The following is a 16,872-nucleotide window of genomic DNA, read 5'->3' as shown; positions in this document are numbered from 1 at the left end:
ACTTCTCTGGCCCTGCTGGCCACACAATTGCTCATACAGGCCAGGATGCCATTGGCCTTCTTGGCCATTTAGGCACTCTGCTGGCTCATGTTCAGCTGCTGTCAAGCAGCAGCTCCAGATCCCTTTCTGCTAAGCAGCTTTCCAGACACTCTACCCCAAGCTTGTAGCACTGCTTTGTTGTAACTGAAGTGCAGGACTTGGAACTTTGCCTTGTTGAACCTCATGCTGTCATTCTCAGCCCATCGATTCAGTCTGTCAAGATCTCTCTGTACAACCTTCCCACCCTCCAGCAGATCAACACTCCCACCCAAATTAGTGTCATCTGTGAACTAATTGAGTTCAATTCCCTCATCCAGAACATTGATAAAGACTTTAAACAGGATCAGTCCCAATACTGAGAACTGAGAAACTCCACTAGTGACCATCTGCAAACAGGATTTGATTCCATTGACTTCCACTCTCTGGGCCCAGACATCCAGTTTTTATGTAACAAACAGTCCATACATCCAAGCCATAAGTAGTTAATTTCTTGAAGACAATCCTGTGGGAGACATTGCCAAAGGCTTTACTAATGTCTGGGAAAAATGCATCTGTAGCCTTTCCCTTATCCACTAGGCAGGTCACAGGTTGGTTAGGCAGGACCTGACTTTCCTAAACCCATGATGGCTGGGCCTCATCCCCTGATTGCCCTGTACCTGCTGTGTGATGGCCCTCAGGATGATCTGCTCCATGACCTTCCCCAGCATCAAGGCCACACTAACAGGCCTGTGGATCTCTGTACCCTCCTTCTTGTCCACCTTGTAGCTGGAAGTCGCATTTGCCAACTTCCAGTCAGTTGACACTGCCCTGGTTAGCCAGGAGTGCTGGTAAATAATTGGTGATAAAATATAGTATAAATTGGTGATAAATATATTGGTGATAAATATATTGGTGAGCACTTTCAGTTCTCCCTCAGTTCCCTTTAGTAGATTTTGTCTGTTGCTGATGTGTTTTTTAGTTGTCTTTTATAACATTAGCCAGATTAAGTTCTACTTGGGCTTTGGCCCTTCTAATTTTCTCCTTATGTAACCTTAAGGCACCCTTGTAGTCTTCCTCAGTTGCCCACCCCTTCTTTCAAAGGTGATATACTCCTTTTTTTACCCTGAGTTCCAGCCAAAGTTCTCTGTTCAAACAGAGCAGTCTTTTCCTCCAGTTTGTCTTTTGGCATGTGGAAATGGCCTGCTCCTTCATCTTTAGAATTTCCTTCTTGAGGAATGTCTGTTCTTCCTGGACTCCTTTTCCTTCCAGGACTTTGGTGACACTTCCAAGCTAGATGAACCATTGTCCTTGATGTTGTTCAGGTCTACTTGCAGAGCCTCACACTATTAGGCCAGAGCACCTGAAAAGTCAGAGAAAATGCACCTGCTGTTCCAGACATTAAATAACTGTGTTCTGCCAGGGCAAAAGTGGACAGGGAATCCTCCATATTGTGCATCCTCTCTGCCTGTCAGGCCTGTCACAGGGAAAGTAGGGTGAAATTCCAGTGATGTCTCACTCTCTGTCATGCTCTGTCAAAGGAGCATGAAAGTAATCAAAGGAGTTCCTCTACCTGGGTGCACCTCCCCAGGGATGTGCTCACTCCTCCCTTCTGCAAGAGCACGCCCTGCAGCTGACTCCTGAGTGTCAGCACGTTCCCTGGCGCACTGTGGGCAGCTGCATCACTCATGCTGGGTGCAGAGCTTAGAGAGGCTGTTGCTTTCTGCCAGGTGGATGCCACTGCTTCCTGGTTGAGCTTGTGGGGGTTTTGTGCTCTTCCTGCATACCCTGCACCAATTGCCATGCCATGCCCTGGCTGGTAGTGCTCCCTGAGGGATTCTCTTTTTTTGGCAAGGGGAGGGGGGTTGTTCACTGTTGTTTCTGGCCCTGCCCAGGTCTTGTCAGCCACTACCACACAAGCTGCAGGCTTCTGTCAGCTCTCAGCTTCCCTGATATTCCCCTGGTTTGGGAAACACCATTGTACACTGTGCCAGAGAGCACCACTGCCATTTGTGCCAGCAGTGGATATGCTCCCCTCAACAACTTACATGCAATGTGAAACAAGCAGCAAACTGAAATGCAATTCATTTGAAAACAAATCCTTTAAATCAGGAATAATAATTTAAGCATAAGGTGGGCTGCACAGGCAAAAGATTAGTCTGGCGCCAGCATCCTGCCTGCTACCGAGCCTGTTAACAAATGCCTAGAAGAGTACTTAATAGCAAGGTACTTATTTAGTAGCTATTCCCCTGGTATGCACCCTAAATTCCAACACATTTGGGATGTACAGTCAGGTTTTTTATCTTTGTGTGCTGTAGCCTTAAAAGATTTTTTTTGTCTGTGAGTTTATCTAATTGCTCTTTCAGTCCACATAATCTTCTGTCATTTATAAGCTCCTATGGTGACAACTTCCATCATTTAACTATGCCCTGTGAGAAAAAAAGTGCCTCCTATTGTTTGTTTGAAATATACAACCTAATAACTTCATTTAATGCCTTTAGATAATATATTACAAGGAATAACAATCATTTCTGGTTCACTTTTACCATGGCACTCTTACAAATATTATCAGAGCTCCCTCAACCACCTCATATCCAGACTGAAGGAACTTACCTTATAGAAGCTGTCCCATGTTCTCCAGAGATCCCTCTAGTTCCACTAGATCTGTTAGAGTTAGGAAGAGATCAGAACTGCATACTGCATTCAAAATGTGGGCATACCACAGACTTTTTTAGAGTGGCATAGTCATATTTTCTGTTTTGCTATTTCCAAACCCCTGCTGAAAATGAATATAACTGAAGAACACATCATGCACTTGACATGCTCCAGCATCTTTGAATTAAAATATACGCATGAGTTTTCTCATATGCATAGTCAATAGAAAGATGTTTGCTTATATGTAATTTTAGACATCATTTAGCTGTCTGAGAGATCAAAATATAGTGCCAGGTTCTGATGTGAGTTATACTGAGGATATTCCATTGAAGTTGACAGGTCCAATCAATATACAGCATGCACAGAGATGAGGTGGATTCATGACATCTCCTGAATACTACATGCATAGACAATAATTGCAACTGCTCTCATTATGTAATTTCTAGGAGATATATTCTAGCTAATACATTTCATGTACTATGTAGTCTGTGTGTAATTCAGATCAAGTAGTGTAATCCAAATTAATTGTATTCTTTTTTATTGCACTTTAAAACATCAAGTAGTGTGAGAACATAACAGAATGTAAATTACTTCAAAATGTAAAAAGGCTCTCTAGCAGTTTCTCTTTATAATATTATGTCTGACTGAAGGGAGAGGCATTTCAGATGTGGAGTTTTTAGCAAAAGCATGCCACATCTGTGTGACATACCCACAGACAGACGTGATGAGATATGCCTTTCATGCCAATGAGAACAAAAAGCTGCAACATTAACTGAATATTTTTATTGTATATGTTTTAAATACATATATTTTCAATATCCTAAGTGATACAGTGTGATAAATACTTTTGTGTGAAAATAGAAGGAAATAAGTATAGCACTGTATTTGGTTCTATTTATTTTGAATATATATTGAACCTTCATATTTTGGTTTTGGCCTTCAGTCCTCAAGCTGATCTTTGCTTTATGTTGAGATTTAGTATGGCACTGTCTGTTTCAAGGTTTTCAGATGAAAGCTACGTAATCATTAGCATACTAACACTGATTATTGTAGGACACTTTTTTCAGTCCTTTTCTACCATATCTGAAGGCTGAAGACTATACCAACTTTGTCAGTGGATAGAAGATAACCCCATTGTTACAACTCTTGTACCTGAGGAGTATTGGTACTACTTCCCATCAGGAAGACACACACAAATAAAAAATTTCTGAGGAGATGAAAGTGGATAGGCTAGTAATCTTTACTCATTTGTTCAGGCACTTTCTTGGCACCTACTTAAGGCACATACTCCCCAACACCTCCTCTCTTCCCTTTTTTTAGACTGTGAAAAAAAGCACTTGTCCAATCTCTTAAACAATTTATTCAGTTTTTAATGCCAGCAGTCACATTTGTCTAAACATTCTAGCTGGCATGTGACTAGCTGAAATGAATTTACCAGACAAATAAGAGGACTTAAATTCTGTATTATTCGGTGCAGTAAATTTTTCTGAGACTTACAAATATATTGTTATTACAAATGCAAATTATCTGTTGCGTTGCGAACGCATCAATCATATTGTACATGTGCAGATTAAATTTGAAGCATGTCCACAGAAGCCACCTGTGGGCCTTGAGGACCACAGTGGCCTCCTCTGCAACATGTGCCCTTTTACTATTGAGTGGCCACAATCCCTAGTACATAAAGCTTGCTGTTCAGACGTGGCACAGTGCAGACCATAACTCTTTCCAGCGCGTCTGTTTTCATGTTTTGTGCAGTGTGATGCACGTATCCTTCTTCCATGCACTCCTAGCCAAAACCTCAGTGAAACACTTAGGGTATTATCTCCAGAGATTAGCATCATCAGCTGGCTTTTTTTTAGGCAACGCTACCAGGTGTGAGGAGATATTAAAAACATTGGTTAGCTTTCTGGGCAGTTGGTTTGTACATACAAACACTTGGGAAGATTCAGATGAGCAGTACCTCACATGGCTGGAGTCCAAAGAGGATACTTTGAGTTTGGAAGCTAAGCAGACACATTAATAAGTCCCAAGGTAATAAACCTGACCAAAATACAAGAACATCAGTGCTAAGACTAACTTAGAAGAGGGTAAAAAATTCACTAAGGAGGTGTCTCTTGCATTTTCTTTTTCTTTTAACAAGAGAACCTCCATTTCCTATATCTATACTTGACTTTGTTTAACCACAGTGATTTTCCCACGTCTTAAAACTGAAATTGTAAAGACAAGAAAAACACATTACTTTATAGTGATATAGAAGTTAGCTCTGTGAATGAGAGAGTTTTCAATATCCATCTTACATCTACCAGTTTAGCAACATCTGGATTATTTACTTTCAGTTTTTAACCAGATCATAAAATCTCTGAAAAAGCTTTGTGTTTAGCTGTGTTGCATTTCATTTGCTCATAGCTGGGCATATACAAAGTCAGCACATCTCAACTGCTCGCTCAGATTTGTTGCATTGCCCCATTTTAATTGTTTGAGTTATTATATGAGATACAGAGATACCCACTACTCAATCCTTAATGGGCTTTGCCAGACCTCCTCTCCAGCCATTGTTCAACTCTGGAGAATCTTAAATCCAGAGGATATTTTATGGTTTATATTAAGCTGTTTTGGCCATCAAGTCTTTCTTCTAACATGCTCAGAAGAACCTTAGCATCAACTCTCATCAATGTACTTAAGCAGGTTATCTCTCTGTCAGTCTTGACAGAGTTAACAGTGAATTGGCTGATGCTTAAAACATGGACAGCACATGTATGAAGCCCTGTACTGTAAGCTTTTTGTCTGGTAGTTCAATGGTTAGAAAGCTCACCCAAGATGGGAGAGACCCAAGGTGGGGGTCTCATCATTGCAAGATTCAAGGCCATTTTGAGAGGAGTGAATCTCTGTGCTGCAAGAATGAAATTTCCAGCCTATAAGAATGAAATCATTAGGCTGTGGGGCATTTTGGAGTAAGGAGGCTTGTCTAATTCCCTCTATTCACCAGTAATCTTATTCTTTCCTATTATAACTAAATATTGACTGTCTGAAAGGGAAAGAACTGCTCTGTTTTACATTCTGTAATTAAGGTTTTTGCGGAAGAGAAAATACCTAACCAAAATGTAAAGCATCAATCCTTACAGCCCCTTGTCACTGGCTTATTACTACGTGTCTGATCTCAGTCAAGAGCCAACAGCAATCTATATGCCTTTTTTCCTACTGAGCTATTTGTATCCAATGTGTTTTTAATGTGCAGCCTGATAACCAGTTAAAGATTTGGTGCAGATTCAGCCAGGATGCATGCTGACTCACCAAAGAGAGAATAGGGAGATAAGGATTACTTGAAGCAGTTGTTAATTGGCCAGTCAGGTACAAAAGATAACATCTGATCTAAAAAAGAGCCATCTCTAAGGAAGAAAAAGAATACTTATTTTAATTAAAAGGGGTGGTCAGATAATCTCCCAAATAAGAAAGAAATCAATGCATTTGAAGAAAAACAGATTAGATCTGTTTAGGCTTCCGGGAAGGACTTACAAAAAAGGATTGGTTATAAAAAGCAAGTGTCTTACACAAGAAAAAGGACATAACCTGAGGCCTAACATATAGAGAAGATAGAACTCTTTGTAAACTGAATTTTTAAGAAATCTTGCAGACTAACAGCTGGATAAAAGGGGAGACATAATCTCCATGTCAGTAGAGCAAATGTCAGTTGTTTTTTGTTTGTTTTTTTTTTTTTGTTACAAACATTTGTAACTGTGTCCTATTTTTTGATTGGTTGTTTGTTTTATCTTAATCTGGCTTGAGTTAAGTTTGTTTTCAAAGTGTAAGGAGACAGAAAAAGGTCTTCTTAGGTCTTCTTTCTTTAAAATTGTACACTAGGACAATAATTTATCTCCAATCGCCATAGCCCACAGCATGTTCTTCAAAGAACCCATGGATAACAGTTGTTGGATATGCAGTAGGATTGTGTAAGAGCAGCAGGTGGTATCACAAGATACAGGGGAGGAGATGCTGACAACTATGAGTGTTCTTAGTCATACAGCTAAGATATGAAGGAACAAATATGAAATCTGAGTATCTTCAGAGAACGTGGAATACTGAAATGTGAATGCTTAATCTGCGGAGTAAGTAACATTGAATGTGGCAGGAACTGGAATGAAGGTGCCGAACCCTGTCTTCTTGCACTATGGCTACAAAGTCCATGCTTTGCTTTACCTTCTGGCCCAATGCATAATTCTACTTCAACAAGAAGGTGTTAGAGTAATCTTACTTCAGAATATGCTGTAGTTTGGGGTTAGGTCATTTCTGCAAATCCTTATCCTTTCAACACCCCTCAGAAACAGCATGAAATTGAACTCACGTATTCTCAGAACCATTGAGCTGCAAGATAAGAGAGAGACTCTCCACTGTCCATCTTTGAGGTGAACCTAACTTGAGATTTTGAAATGTAGTGTGCAAACATCTAGCACCAAAGAAGAGCTCAGCTCTCACATGCATCACCGCAGCAATGAGCATCATTGCAGTGTCTGACCAGTTAACGTTTGCTTCTGCCATTCTTATGTCTTAACTTTTTTCCTAATTATGGTCAGTATCTCCGAAGTCTGATCCAAAGCATGCTTTGAGGAGGTTGGACAAGTAATGGTTATAGTTTTGTCTGCCCATACAGTGTAGGATAGCACAGGATGTTGTAACAGCAACACTAACGGAAGCCAAATCTCTTCTCTTTCCCTCAGTTGTTTCACACCTTGTTCCTCTCCTGCTGGTCATGCTGGCCTTGAAACTTGAACTAATGATACTGTGCTTTATTGCTTGTCTTTTGGAAGAAACATTAAAAATAGATACCAAGTTTTGACATTCTTGATTTCCAAGATAAACTTCTGAGCCCCTAACCTTTCCCAGCCTCTGGCCATAGACAATTTACAAGGTTCCTTTTTGCTAGGAGTCCATGTGAATAATAGTACAGTATGAAAGATTTTTTAGGTTGATCAATTGGAAAGCACCACATGACAATTTTTCCTTAGTTCACCATAAAGCTATATACATATCTGTAGGCTAAACAAAAGAACGTGAAAGATTTTACTGATTTTGTAAGGAGTGTGTTGCATTAAGAGTGTAGAAACTGGGAGGAAAATAAACCCTTTTACTTTCCAGGTAGTCCTCAGAGATCAAAGGGGCTCAGTGCAGCTAGGCTTAATTTCTGATTATCACCAATTCTGTTCTCTAAGTCTGATTGAATTCAGTGAGATCTCAGATGTACCAGTACTGTGGGTATCATTCTCAATTGCAGATTCATCAATTTTGTGGTTTACTAGTTCAGCACTATAAATCTGGTCCAGGTCAATACAAACTTCCAGGAGCACAGATTCACAAATAATGTGGTTTACTTGTAAAACACTAAGTCTGATCATGAAGGTTAATAGGAACTTTCATGAACACAGATTCACAAATAGTATGGTTTGTCAATTTGACACAATACGTCTGTTTTAGTTTGATTAGAACTCTGCTTCACATAGTTTCTAAGAACTCAACACGATTTCCTGGACAAGATAGGAAGAGACAAGATAACCTGGGAGGGAAGTAGGGCCTCTTGTCTGCACCAGTCATTCTGGGGTTTCATGAGGAAAGAAGACATAGTTCTCAAAAATTCTAAATAGACACCAACATCCTTGGGCAGTGTGTACACAGTACTTCAATTGTACTTTCTGTGAGACCATCTGCAGAGTCAGGCAGAGATAAAGCTGCGGAAAGTAATTGGTTTCCTTCCAAATTTTTGATGCACCAATACTCATCTTCTTAGGAGATTTTCTCTATAATTTTGAGAAGAGGGGGAAATGGTCTTGTTCAAATGCAATCCACTAGGCTTGTTAGGACGCAGAAATAGAGCTGAAGGACTGTCATTTATCCAATATTGTTCAAAAACATGAATGAATCCCATAACTCAAATAATGATAAATCTGTGTAGTAGCAGTAGTACAGAGGACCACTAATCAAGAACTTTGCAGTAGGAGGCAGGAAACTTCTAGTATTTGTTTCATCCTGGTTTTGTCATTTAATTTATTTAAAATTTCTTTTCATTTTACGCATTGATACACTTACAGTACGCTATTAGAAGGGCAACTATTGATTACAGCACACTTCAAACATACTGTGTGCTAGATCACACCCTAAACTGTATGGACAGGGAAATATAGGAATTAATAAGATATTACCACAAGCATTAATACTCACTTCCATAATTCTCGTTTTGATGAATCATTTATTTATTGCAGCCAAACAGATAACCAAGGCAATTTTTGATCCTTCCCATGGAACTTTCTTTAAGTTGTACATTATTAGGAAATTAATGTAACAATATATGCTTATAACTACAGTGTCTCTGTTACAAATCCTACTTTTTACAGTTTAATATCTCTAGTTTAAATCATATTAAAATAAAACTTGGTTTTCAGCCCAGATGCATGTTTGTTTTACAAAACAATTATTTATATAGGATTTACTTTTAATATAAAGAGCAGCGAGAAAATTAAATTTTCAAAGATTTCTGTTTTCTTTGACAAAAAAGATGTTCACAAGTATGTCTTTGAGGAAAATTAAACAATTCAATGTCTGAATTGGAAAAGTGGCCTTAGTCTTTGGGAAAATGAACTCCCTATAGTATTCGGGTTGGACATCCAATTGCAAGATATTCATCTCCCAGTTTTTCTGGCACCACACAAATGCAGACATCCTTTTTGGGACTTTTGCAGTATTTTAGACATGTAGTCTTAAGGCAGTTGGTTTTTTCAGTTTTATTTTTATTCATTTCCACAATTTCATGGTTTTTGGTGTTTTGGTTTTTTTTTAGTTCTGTGAGGGGAAAGAAAGCCCTAAGTCATAATGACTTAATATTAATCATATTAACAATTTCAGGATAAACCATACTTTTTAAAAATGCAGTTTTATGGGTGACATTATTAGGGAAAATATGTTCATATCAACATATTCTTTGTCTTATTTTTTTATCTTTTTCCCTTATATTACTTTTTTACTTTAGGAAAGACTGTGGCAATAAACCAGATGTTGCCATATAGTGCTGGTAGGAATAGGACTGATCACAGAAGAAATTGTGCATGCTAGGAGTTAGGTCATGTCTCAGGTGTATGAACATGCACAAGTGAAAGGCAACTCCTGCCATTGAGCCTTCTCTATGACTTCCCTGGGATTTTAGATCCAGGTGTAAAGAAGCAAGCAGGTGTGGGAAGGAGTTCATCTTCACTAATATGCCAGCTAGAACATCTGAACAGGCATAGTGATATTTATAACCTGCTATTCATAAGGGCCACAAGCTTTTTTCTTGCCTTTTGCTGGCTAAAAAATTCTGATGTTTGCATTTTCCATGTGCTTCTTATCATTATATATCATTCTTTACTGAGAATGAAGTTGAAATACCAAACTTTGTCCCAAAGGGAAAACAGCATCTAGGTGAACAGAAAAATAAAATTATAGAAATATACACACACAAGAATTAAGAAGAATTAAAATAATCTCAGCAGAAGTAATATTATAATTTCTTTAATTCTATGTAGTTTACTTTCTACAAAGCTGTAATTAAATACCTAAATAACAGCTTCTTGCTGCTAAGTAATATAACAAAAAGCTTTCTTATCCTAATTTAACCAGTTACCAATTAGTAAAGAAATTACTAGAGTAGACTACTATCGTAGATGTTGTCCCGATCCGACCCAGGGGGGGTACAGATGGCGGGGTTGATTTTTAGGTGCAAAAATAACCAAAAAGGCACAGAGGATTTATGGCAACAAATCAGATACAGTTTTATTGAAAATCACAGCAGAATGGCGTTGGTGAAAGGGGGGAACCGGAGAGAAGAGGAAAAGACAAGGAAAGGAGGGAGGAAGGAAAAGGGATATGGGTTATAGCTACCAAAACCGTGGTCTTGCTTCTCACGGTCCAGCCGTCAGAAGTTCAGCAGGGTACCAGGTCTTGGGGAGATCTCAAGGGGACGGCTGTTCTGGGACCCTAATTATACTGTCTTTCGTTGGGGGAAGGGAATCAATTTCACAACCGAAATCACGAAAAGGGGTGAAGAGCACAGAACTCGGGGTACAGATACACAGAGTCCAGATAACTAGCAGGAACCATTTTTTTCATGCTTCAGTGCTCGCGCTTCAGTTCTGGGCAGCCTTTCCCTCCCAGCAGCACCGTTCTCTTTCCCCACCACCAAGCTGGCGGGGGGGGGCGAGTTTGGCAGTTCAGTCCCAGTCTTTAGAAGAAGGTACAAGGGGGTCTGGTGGTACAGGGTCTTCTTGTCTTGATCCGTCGATGAAGAAGCCCGCATCTCTGTTTATTTGTCACGATGGTTACAGGCAGGCCGGGGGGGGTCTCCTTGTTGGAAAGGGGCCATTTGCACAGTCCAAAGCCAGCCAGGCCGAGAGGCGGGGAGTCCAGATCCATTGTTTGGAATCAGGGGGCAGAATGTCCCATGAAGTCGACAGGTAACTACCTATGGAGACAGGTAGCTAAGAGGCACATAACTTCTCCACCCTGCACTGGCTCAACAGTTTTTTCGGTGGTCTTTTTGGCAATCGTGAGGCAGAAAAATGCAGGATTTCGGACAGACTCTCACAGATGTATAGCAAGATGTTGACTCTTTGCTTATGATTATCAAAACCCAGGCAAGTACTTGGATCACTAGTTTTTAGTCTGGGGAAAAGTGTTTGCTTAGGTGTTGTTAACTCCTTTGTCTCACAGAATCTCCATAAAAAAAAGTTAAAATTTTTCATTTGAAAAATATTTCTTCAAAATAATACACTAATAAAACAGACAGCGTATGATATGAGGTGAAGTGAGAGTGAGATAACAAAGTCTCTTATTAAGTGAGAGTGTCTGATAACAAAGTCAAAACTGATTTTTTATATATCAGGAAGTTAAAGTAAACAAACCAATACAATTAGTAAAATATGTATATTATTAATTATATAAAAAAATAGTAAGTTGTTAATAACCATGTCATGAGACCAAGACAAATACTACAAAATAAAGAAAACAGTTTCTAGAATATAAAATGTGGCCTGATTGTCATTGTCAGATAAGCAATTGTGTCGTCAATGAAATTTTTGTTTTAGAAAGATGGTCCTGTCTTAAAACAACATTTCCCTTTTGATATCTGAGATAGTAATATCGGTGTTTTTCAGTACTGAGCATAGTTATGCAATGTTGCGTAATACATTATGTGAGTAGAACTCACTTTTTTTTCCCTTCCGTATAATACACCTCTAAAATAATTTTCTGTATTATCATTTGGCCGTTGTTTTTGTTGCATAGAACTAGGAAGCTCACCTTAAACTCTGAAAAGGTACTGAAAAGACACTCCCATATTCCACTAGCTGCAAGATTCCTTGGAGAAGGGCACACTTCCAGATAAGTGTTGGAGCTGAGGGTGTTCTTGGTCCATATGCCGTATTAGCCATAAATCCTTAAGCTCAAATTACATCCTATTTAGAATTTTTCCCCCTATTTCCCTGATTCCTCTGCTTTTTTCCCGCTGCCTCAACTGCAGGATGACACAAGATCTGCAATGGTGAATCTATGCTTCTTGGGAATTCCTTTGCTTCTATCATGGGACTGCTGCCAGGTTGATTAAATCATCTGTAACTCAGTAGAGGAGTACAAAAATTGCCAATAGTGGGCATGAACCTACATCTATATTTGCTAGATATTTTCAATTCAATAATTTCCCTAGATATAAATAGGACATGTGTTAATAGTACCTGTCACTCCTTTATAGCTTTCTGAATAACAAGAAAGATCCACAGGAATAATAGGTGCCCTTTTACATATTCATATGATAACCCTAAATGTTAGACACATAGTCAAAGAAAATCACACTGAAAAGGAATGAAGCTTCTAAGTGTGAGATAGATTCTGGTTAGACCAGAAAAGTTGCATTACAAGAGGGACAGATCATAGATGGAGTGCTTCATAAAATGTGTTGCATTGAGATGTACTAAATGCAATATATCCATATTTATTCCGTATTTCCATTCTTTATTTACTTATACCTAAAACCAAATTGTTACTTTATGTCAACAAGTCAAAATTACCAGCATCTCTTGAGAGAATTAGTAATCATGCTTTTGCTGTTCTGCTGGCATAAGCCTCATGCAACAAATTGCAGTTATGCTTTTCTTCTGGTCCTTCTCATTGCTCAGTCTCTTTCATGGACTTAGTGTAACATTCTGTGCAGCTTCTATTAGCTGTAATTTCAACAGACTAAAAATATAATTATTAATGAGGCTTTTTTTTTCTTTTTAACTGCACTGATGAAAAGAGAGAAAAGGAACTTATTTAATGAATTTTGATCTGCAACATATAAAAACATAATACTCTTAAGCAAGAAATTGAAGTGTATCACTGAAAAACATGAACAATAAAATGCAAAAAGTGTCCATATTAGACTGACTTGGCTCCTGACATGATGTCTTATTTTGGAATCCAATTAGACTGCTTTGTTAATTTCAGACTGCTTTTGGAAATTCTACAAAATTTTCAGTAGTATTGAAAAATTTTTGCAAAATATGTATTGAATTGTGGTTCAGTTACTCTATGACTGGAAATTTCTATTTGTGCAAGTGAGTTGAAGAACTGAATGAACCAGTGTAAATCTGCTGGTCTGCCCATGATTTATAGTGCTTTAAATATAATTATAATTTTAACAGATGCTTTGTTTTAAACTAAACTGGTGTCTGTGCTTTTATAATTTGAACTTCTTTAACTTTTGTGCACTGGACACTGCCTGCAAGGATTTAGTGCTAACTGGATGTATTGTGCATCCAATGCTTTTCAGCATAGGGTGAATTCAGTTTATTAAATCTTATTCTCAGGATGAATAATACCACCCTTTTGTTTTTAAATATGTCAATTTCTCTTAAGCTATCAATCCTTAGTATTTAATCAGAAAAGATAAATGCATTTCATTTGGCCTTAACTGTGTGCCGCAATAAGAGAAGAGACAAGAAAGCTAATAAAATAAATTGTTTAAGATATCCAGAAGATAATGTTTTTGAGTTTAAAATATGTAACTCTATTTTTCAAAAGTGGATGTTGATTTAGGCTGTGGCTCTCTGAAAAACACAATTTGCAAGGGAAAGCTAATAAACTGCTTTAGTGGCTTGAAGAATTGGTGATTTTCTCTGAATTGTTTCCCTCAGTCACTGCTTGTTTTGTTTATTACAGGATTCTGTTTCGAAGACAATAGTGTATAAGGGTTACATCTGGTGTGTTCAAAAACTAGTGGCACAAAATGCTGAGATGGCCTGGGGTGAACTGCACTCTGAGAGCAGGCTTTGGGATAACAAATTGCCTTTGCATGAGGGCCCTGGCATATAGAATGACTTACAGAGGTGTGTTGTCAAGGCAGAAGAGGTGAAACAAGGGTGGTCACGGGGACTGGAAATTTTTATTCCCCCTCCTGCTTTCTTCGACCTTCATTTTTCTTTTTTTTTTTGAGTCATTTAGTGACCTGAGGTGAAATGGACAGGAATTGACAGCACACATGCTGTTGCTGGCAGCAGAGTCACTGCAGTTGCTCCTTGAACATGAAAGAAGGGGAAAAAAGATGAAAGAAACCCAGTTGTTCTCTAAATATAACACATGTAACGATAATATGTTTGCTTCAGTTGAAACCAACCCCTTTTTCCTGTAGAAAATATATCCCCCTCCCCACTGCAGTTCAGGAAGGAGGAGAGATGATTTTCTGTCTCTCCCTCTCCTTCTCCTTGCTTGCACAAAGAAAACGTGGGTTGATACCATTTTTATTGTTCTGCTGGGGTGGGTTTCAGACCTCACATTAGCATATTGAATGTCTAATTGAATTCGGGGGCTGTGTTAATCATCATGTTTTGTTTAGGGGTGGTTGGTGAAAGGTGCCACCAAACGACTGCTTTGGCTTGGGGTTAGCTTGGTGCTGCCACCCCAAGAAAAAGACTCGAGAAGGGGGAGGGAGCCGGGGAAAGGCGAGTTGGCTGAGTGATGTCTGGAGGGCGAACTCGTGTGTCTCTTTGGTGATGTGTGCTGCTGTATTGAAATCCACCCCTCTACTGGAGCTAAGGCAAGAGTTGGAGGCATCTGATGCTGCCGTTTCCAGGGTGAAATTTCTAAGGCTGCTAGCTAAAAACAACAACCAAAAAAAAAAATCCCAAATCCTCAGCAAAAATAGCAGTCAGAACAGAAGATCCGGCATCTCCCGGTCCAACTGGCATAACCCAGGCAGACGTTTGAGAACCACATGCTTTTAACCTAGCCACACACACGAAAGGGGGGGGCGGGGAGTGGAGAAAGAAAGGGACCAAAAAAGACACCGCAACTACAGAACATCACATTTCTCACAAAAGGCCAGAAACAGAACCGGTAGGAAAAGGAGAAAAAAAAAAAAAAAAAAAAAGAAGAGAGGGAGAGAGAGAGAGAGAAACAAAGCCTCCCCCTCTTCCCCCGATGAGTTTTTCGCAGTGCTCTGGTGAGGCTCGGAGGTGGCTGGCAGCGCAGGGGGCGGCTGCTGCCGCGGCTGGCGGGGCTCCGCGCAGCAGCGGCCGGGCGCTCAGCACCGCCGCCCGGACAGCTCCGCGCCCGCGCCCGCCCTGCCCCACAACAAGTCCCCGCCGCCGGCCGGGAACTCCGCGGCGCGCTCCTCGCCGTCCCGCTGCTTTGTCTCCTCACGGAACCGGCCGACAGGCGTAATTACCCCCGTTTCCCCCACCCCCTCCTCTCTCTCTCCTTTGCAGGAACGACTCTTTGGGAACCTGGTCCACCCAGGGATGTAAAACTGTGCTTACCGATGCATCCCATACGAAATGCTTATGTGATCGTCTCTCTACCTTCGCCATTTTGGCTCAGCAACCTAGAGAAATAGTAAGTAACAAAGAGAGGGGGGAAAAAATCCAGTTTTAATGGAAAAGGGAATGCGGGGGGGACTGCGGGGGGAGGGGGGAGCTGGTCCAGCTTTCCTCTCAGGTATATTGCAGACGTTGCATTGAGGAATTGTTTAATATTGCAGGTAGTCAAATGTTAGTCTCCTGGTGTCTTCAGTGTCTCAGATAAATGAATTCCAGATTCTGTGATACAACTAAATCCTAGTGAAATTTGCATGCTCTCGAACTCTATAATTTTTTTAGAGAAAGCCTTGTAATTGTGGTGCAAATGTGTAGAAAACTTTTGTATTGAACGATTAAGGGAACGTAAAGGTCTCTATTACTGCTCTTGGTAGGAAAACCCTAGATACTGTAGTTAAACAGATTGCAGATCTGCATTGGACATTTTCAGCACAGATTTTCTAGGTAGTCTGTTGATATGATGTAAGAAAAATAATCAAGTTTTCATGAGAAAGAGGGGACATTAAGTGTATGAGCAGACACTCCCAATATTATTGAATGTAAAAATAGCTGAAGAGCAAATATTTGTGAAGTTACCTTGCTAAAGCATGATTTCATTTTCCTGGTTTTGGAAACATACAAATGGACTCTTTTTAATAGCAAAGTAAATCCATTTGGAAAAAAAGTGGTTGAAATAAAATACTACTTTCTGCCTGAGATCTGGCCTAAAAGTACATCTGTCTTGTATTCTATTTGGGTGGCAAAAGATATCTTGATAAATGTAATTTACAATACGTCCCTGAAGCTTAAAAAGCATTTAAGTAAACCAGGCATGATGTCCTTTAGAACTTTTAGATCTAAATTTTTTTCCATATTTATTAGTAAGACCCATGTCTATTTCAGAATATGAGCACATATATATAGAGAGGAAAAAACTGATCTGATACCTGAGGATAATAGCTTGCCTTAGAGCAGGGAAAGCTAGTTTATTTTCAAGGTCATTAATTTATTTTCATTTTTTATTAACACACAGAGTAAAAATGAAATAATTCTGTATTTGAAGCTTTTTTTAATGAAGGCTTATGATACTGTTGCCATAGATATCCTGCCATTCCTTCTAGGCCCAGGGAAATTAAGCATGTGAGAACAGTGGATTGAAGTCAAAGTTATTAAAAGTCAGAAAGTTTGGTCATTCTGCAACAAGCATGAAACAAATTATGGGACAAATTATTGGATGGTCTTCAATATATTAGAGTGAAACCAAGCTGTATGTTTGCACAATTATGCACAATTATAAATATTGCTACTTCTGAAGAGAAGTATATCTTTTAATTGATGTTAACTGGAGAGTCATTTAAAC

The 16,872-nt window shown here is 39.3% G+C and overlaps 1 protein-coding gene across 7 annotated transcripts in view; it reads left to right on the top strand.

Moving 5' to 3' along the window:
• Nucleotides 1–16,872, top strand: part of ADGRB3 (adhesion G protein-coupled receptor B3) — a 443,727-nt gene that overhangs the window by 331,136 nt on the left and 95,719 nt on the right. For all 7 annotated transcript variants that reach the window (XM_030946507.1, XM_030946501.1, XM_030946504.1 and 4 more), the window contains one exon: nt 15,426–15,552. In XM_030946507.1, coding sequence (XP_030802367.1) covers nt 15,426–15,552 — 127 coding nt within the window. The remainder of the gene's footprint in view (nt 1–15,425; nt 15,553–16,872) is intronic.

The sequence above is a fragment of the Camarhynchus parvulus genome, chromosome 3 (assembly GCF_901933205.1).
Source record: "Camarhynchus parvulus chromosome 3, STF_HiC, whole genome shotgun sequence".
Taxonomy (NCBI): Eukaryota; Metazoa; Chordata; class Aves; order Passeriformes; family Thraupidae; genus Camarhynchus; species Camarhynchus parvulus.
The sequence above is the reverse complement of the archived record's forward strand: the minus strand, read 5'-3'. Positions and strand labels throughout refer to the sequence as shown.